General features: G+C 40.7%; 1 protein-coding gene across 4 annotated transcripts in view; it reads left to right on the forward strand.

Annotated features, from left to right (window-relative positions):
• TLE4 (transducin-like enhancer of split 4) overlaps positions 1-4,916 on the forward strand; it is a 156,698-nt gene extending 151,782 nt beyond the window's left edge. For all 4 annotated transcript variants that reach the window (XM_011996881.1, XM_011996883.1, XM_011996882.1 and 1 more), the window contains one exon: positions 3,203-4,916. In XM_011996881.1, coding sequence (XP_011852271.1) covers positions 3,203-3,310 — 108 coding nt within the window. In that variant the 3' untranslated portion in view covers positions 3,311-4,916. The remainder of the gene's footprint in view (positions 1-3,202) is intronic.
• The last annotated feature ends 337 nt before the right edge of the window (positions 4,917-5,253 follow it).

The raw sequence follows: 5,253 nt of genomic DNA on the forward strand, positions 1-5,253 counted from the left end.
GGTGACAAAATCTCTCAGCATTTGCTTGTCTGTAAAGGATTGTATTTCTCCTTCACTTATGAAACTTAGTTTGACTGGATATGAAATTCTGTGTTGAAAATTCTTTTCTTTAAGAATGTTGAATACTGGCCCCCACTCTCTTCTGGCTTGTAGGGTTTCTGCCGAGAGATCCGATGTTAGTCTGATGGGCTTTCCTTTGTGGGTAACCTGACCTTTCTCTCTGGCTGCCCTTAACATTTTTTTCCTTCATTTCAACTTTGGTGAATCTGACAATTATGTTTCTTGGAGTTGCTCTTCTCAAGGAGTATCTTTGTGGTGGTCTCTGTATTTCCTGAATTTCAGTGTTGGCCTGCCTTGCTAAGTTGGGGAAGTTCTCCTGGATAATATCCTGCAGAGTGTTTTCCAACTTGGTTCCATTCTCCCCTTCACTTTCAGGTATACCAATCAGACGTAGATTTGGTCTTTTCACATAGTCCCATATTTCTTGGAATCTTTGTTCATTTCTTTTTACTCTTTTTTCTCTAAACTTCTCTTCTTGCTTCATTTCATTCATTTGATCTTCAATCACTGATACCCTTTCTTCCAGTTGATCGAGTCAGTTACTGAAGCTTGTACATTTGACACGTAGTTCTTATGTCATGGTTTTCATCTCTATCAGGTTGTTTAAGGACTTCTCTGCATTGGTTATTCTAGTTAGCCATTCATCAAATCTTTTTACAAGGTTTTTAGTTTCTTTCCACTGGGATCGTAATTCCTCCTTTAGCTCAGAGAAGTTTGATTGTCTGAAGTCTTCTTCTCTCAACTCATCAAAGTCATTCTCCATCCAGCTTTGTTCCATTGCTGGAGAGGAGCTACATTCCTTTTGAAGGGGAGAGGCACTCTGATTTTTAGAATTTCCAGCTTTTCTGTTCTGCTTTTTCCCCATCTTTGTGGTTTTATCTACCTTTGGTCTTTGATGAGGGTGACGTACAGAGGGAGTTTTGGTGTGGATGTCCTTTCTGTTAGTTTTCCTTCTAACAGTCAGGACCCTCAGCTGCAGATCTGTTGGAGTTTGCTCGAGGTCCACTCCAGACCCTGTTTGCCTGGGTATCAGCAGCGGAGGCTGCAGAAGAGTGAATATTGCTGAACTGCATATGTTGCTGTCTGATCGTTCCTTTGGAAGCTTTGTCTCAGAGGTGTACCCAGCTGTGTGAGGTGTGAGGTGTGAGGTGTCAGTCTGCCCCTAGTGTGGGATGCCTCCCAGTTAGGCTACTCGGGGGTCAGGGACCCACTTGAGCAGACAATCTGTCCGTTCTCAGATCTCAAACTCCGTGCTGGGAAAACCATTACTCTCTTCAATGCTATCAGACAGGGACATTTATATCTGCAGAGGTTTCTGCTGCCTTTTGTTTGGCTATGCCCTGTCCCCAGAGGTGGAGTCTACAGAGACAGACAGGCAGGCAGACCTCCTTGAGCTGCGGTGGGCTCCACCCAGTTTGAGCTTCCAGGTAACTTTGTTTACCTACTTAAGCCTCAACAATGGTGGGCACCCCTCCCCCAGCCTCCCTGCCACCTTGCAGTTAGATCTCAGACTGCTGTGCTAGTGATGAGGGAGGCTCCGTGAGTGTGGGACCCTCCAAGCCAGGTGCGGGATATAATCTCTTGATGTGCCGTTTGCTAAGACCCTTGGAAAAGCGCAGTATTAGGGTGGGAGTGACCCGATTTTCCATGTGTTGTATGTCACGGTTTCCCTTGGCTGGGAAAGGGATTTCCCTTCCCCCTTGCGCTTCCTGGGTGAGGCGATGCCTCGCCCTGCTTTGGCTCTCGCTCGTTGGGCTGCACCCACTGTCCTGCACTGACTGTGTGACACGCCCCAGTGAGATGAACCTGGTACCTCAGTTGGAAATGCAGAAATCTCCCATCTTCTGTATTGCTCACGCAGGGAGCTGGAGTCTGGAGCTCTTCCTAGTCGGCCATCTTGGTGCGGCTCTCGAAACCTATAATTTAATACAGCATTTTTCATATCATGGATTATCACTTGTTAGATAGTCCCAACTGCACTTAAAAAAATACATGTTTTATAGTAAGCCTAAGTACTGTCTTTAAGTGTTTAAAGTATTCAGAGTCCTGGTTAAAATCCTGTGTTGTTTTCATTTTCAGTGAGCACAGTTTAGTTCAAAGTTAACATTGAATCCTTCATACTACAGTTGAATATAGTATATACAAAACTGTATGGTATGTTTTTCTTTTTAACTGTTGAACCTCTCCCCTCTTGCAAATTTGTGTTACATTTTAACAGTGGGAGCATTAGGCTTTTCACTAGAAATAATTTTACATTCTTTGTTTTTTTTTTTAATGTGTTTTCAGTGCCATTTCTCATATCTGATCTCACTGAACTCTGCTACATCCCTCTGAGGTGGTAGACAGGTAAAATGTCTACCTATTTGCTATTGTAAGGAAACTGAGGTGCAGACAGGTTAAGTGACCTGTGCCATGTTCCACAGCTCAACCTAACTCCAAGCCATCTGTTTGAAGTTGAGGGTTTTTCATGCCAATAACACCCCCCTCTTAACGGTAGACTAGGGCTTGAAATAAGGTCTTGCTTTGCCAGTAGAGGTGCTCAAACCATTGGCTTGCCTGCCTACCTGATGTCCCCAGGGCAGAAGCCTCCTGACTGACCCGGTGAGGTGTTGCCAAGGGTGGATCCGATCCACCTCTGCCATTTTAAGAAAGTGCCACGTGGTGGCTCATGCCTGTAATCTCATGCATAATTTGGGAGGTCAAAGCAAGAGGATCGCTTGAGCCCAGGAGTTTGAGACCAGCCTGGGCAACTTAGTGAGACCCTGTCTCTAGAAAAAGAAAGTTAAAAAGTTAGGTGTAATGGGACACACCAATGTCATAGTCCCAGCAGTTCAGGAGACTGAGGTGGGAGGATTGCTTGAGCTCAGAAGGTCAAGGCTGCAGTGAGCTATGGTCACACCACTGCAGTCCATCCTGAGTGACCGAGGGAGACCCTGTCTCGTTAATAAATAAATAAATAAATAAATAAATAAATAAATAAATAAAAAGGCAGCAACACTCTCCGTGACCACCTTTCACCTTTCCTTGACTGGGCTCCTGTTTGGTGAAGGAGCACGTTACATTTGCATTTGCTCCGAGTCCTCCATACTCATGGGATTTTCTTTCGGTATTTAACATTTTTGATTATATGTTTCTTTCCTAGTCCAAAGAATCCTCATCGGTGCTTAGCTGTGACATCTCCGTGGATGACAAATACATTGTCACTGGCTCTGGGGATAAGAAGGCCACAGTTTATGAAGTTATTTATTAAGGACAAATCTTCATGCAGACTGGACTCCTCCTGGTAGCACTTTGCTCTGTCATCCTTTTTGTTCACCCCCATCCCCGCATCTAAAAACCAAGGATTTCAGATACTCATTGCAGTTGTGGAGTTTAAATCCCCTTTCTTAACCTCACTTCCCACTTGCTATTGAATTGTGAATAGTCATTAAAAACCTGTGATACCAAATCTTCAGCTATCTACTTGGAAGAACATGGAATAAGCATACTTAACAGTGAACAGAATCTTTAATTATGTATTATATCTGTAATATATTTATTTTGTTTAAAGAAGGCTTTCTAACAATGACTGACTAAATAAAGCTGTCTGCTCCTGCATTGATAATGAAGGTGCGTTGTATTTGATACCCCTCCCCCCCTTTTTTTGGCAAAGGAGGGGAAAGGAAGGTTTAAAATAATTGATTTAAAATGTCACTAAATGTAGACTGATGACTGTATAGAGATGTGAAATGTATAATTACACATGGAAGCAATATGTTGCTGTGTTGTTATTAGGTTTTTTTGTTTTTGTTTTCTACATCTTTCAAAGACCTTTGGAAATTTGGCTGAACAATTAGAACACAACAGGCCATCTCATACTCATTTGGATCTATTTAGACGACGTTAACCAATATATCTATAGCTTTAGATTATATTCGATAAAAGTAATTGGACTTTTTTTCTTTTTTTGACTCGTTGACAAGTGTCTTTGTAATATGTTTTTAGTTCCCTTTTTTGTTGTATTATAGACAGATGAACAAATTAAATTTGGCCTCAAAGAGAGAACTTAATCCCTTCTGAATATTTTTGCCACGTTTCTTTGCAAAAGGGAGATATATATATATATATATCTTTAGTCAGTTTTGTTGTTATGAGAAATTATGGGTTATTTTGTGGCATGCTCTTTGGGAGCTGCACAGTTATGGGGAGGACTCCCACTGCTGTGCAAGTTAAGTCTTTCACAAAACAAGGACAGCAGAGAAGGGTTTGCAGAGACTCCCTCTGAAAAACACAAAGAATGGACTCTCTCCTGGGATGAGGACTTGCTTTCTTTACCTCCGGTTCTTTCCATGTCTTAGTTGGATGTCCCTGAAATGGACACAGGCTGTGCCATTGTGCCAGAAACATGGTGTTATCTTTTATGTTGTTGTTGTTGCTGTTAAACTATAATATGTGACTTCTTTTTTTATTATTATTTTTTGTTTGAATGCTTTAAAAATCTTTTAAGTCTGTGGATCTGCTGATGTACAGTGCCTTTGCTGCTATGGATCAAAATCAAAAGAACCGTGTAGATATACTTTATTGTATAAGTAGAAAATTACTTAATTTCATACTAGAAATGGATGGATGCTGCAAGTTGAAATGGACTGTCCATTGACGTTCCTAATGTGGTAGCAGAAAAAAAAAATGGTGTCTTAAGTGCTTAGTGTTTGATGTCATTAACAGTTTCGTAAAACTCTACAGTGTAGAAAGATTTTGATACTAAACTGTGCATTGTACATAGTTCTAATGCATTGTATTGACCACCAGTACTTCTATAATGGTAGATTGTTTGTGCATTCAGACTTTTAAGCATTAAACATAAATAACTTCTAGTATGCTTATTTTTCTAATTCTTTGTCTTGATGACATTAGTTTATTTTTTATCTTTGGCTGTGCCACTCCTGTATATTAAAAATGCCTAGTTTTTTCAAGGGAGTTTGTTGTTAAGGTAATGTGGTTTTTTTGTTGTTGTTAAAGTAGTGTGGGTTTTTTCATTATTGTTACTTTTGTTTTGGTTTTGTCTTTACTTGAAAGGAGCTAGGAAAGGTAGGTGATAAAAGTTAACAGTGACCAGTTGGTGCTAAATATTTATTGAGTACCTCTTTGATTTGTAAAAGTACTGCCTATCAAAAGGTTATCATGTCCCTCAGACCCTTGATGCTTTAGAGGTAT

Source organism: Mandrillus leucophaeus, unplaced genomic scaffold (genome assembly GCF_000951045.1).
Source record: "Mandrillus leucophaeus isolate KB7577 unplaced genomic scaffold, Mleu.le_1.0 Scaffold529, whole genome shotgun sequence".
In the NCBI taxonomy this organism is placed as follows: domain Eukaryota; kingdom Metazoa; phylum Chordata; class Mammalia; order Primates; family Cercopithecidae; genus Mandrillus; species Mandrillus leucophaeus.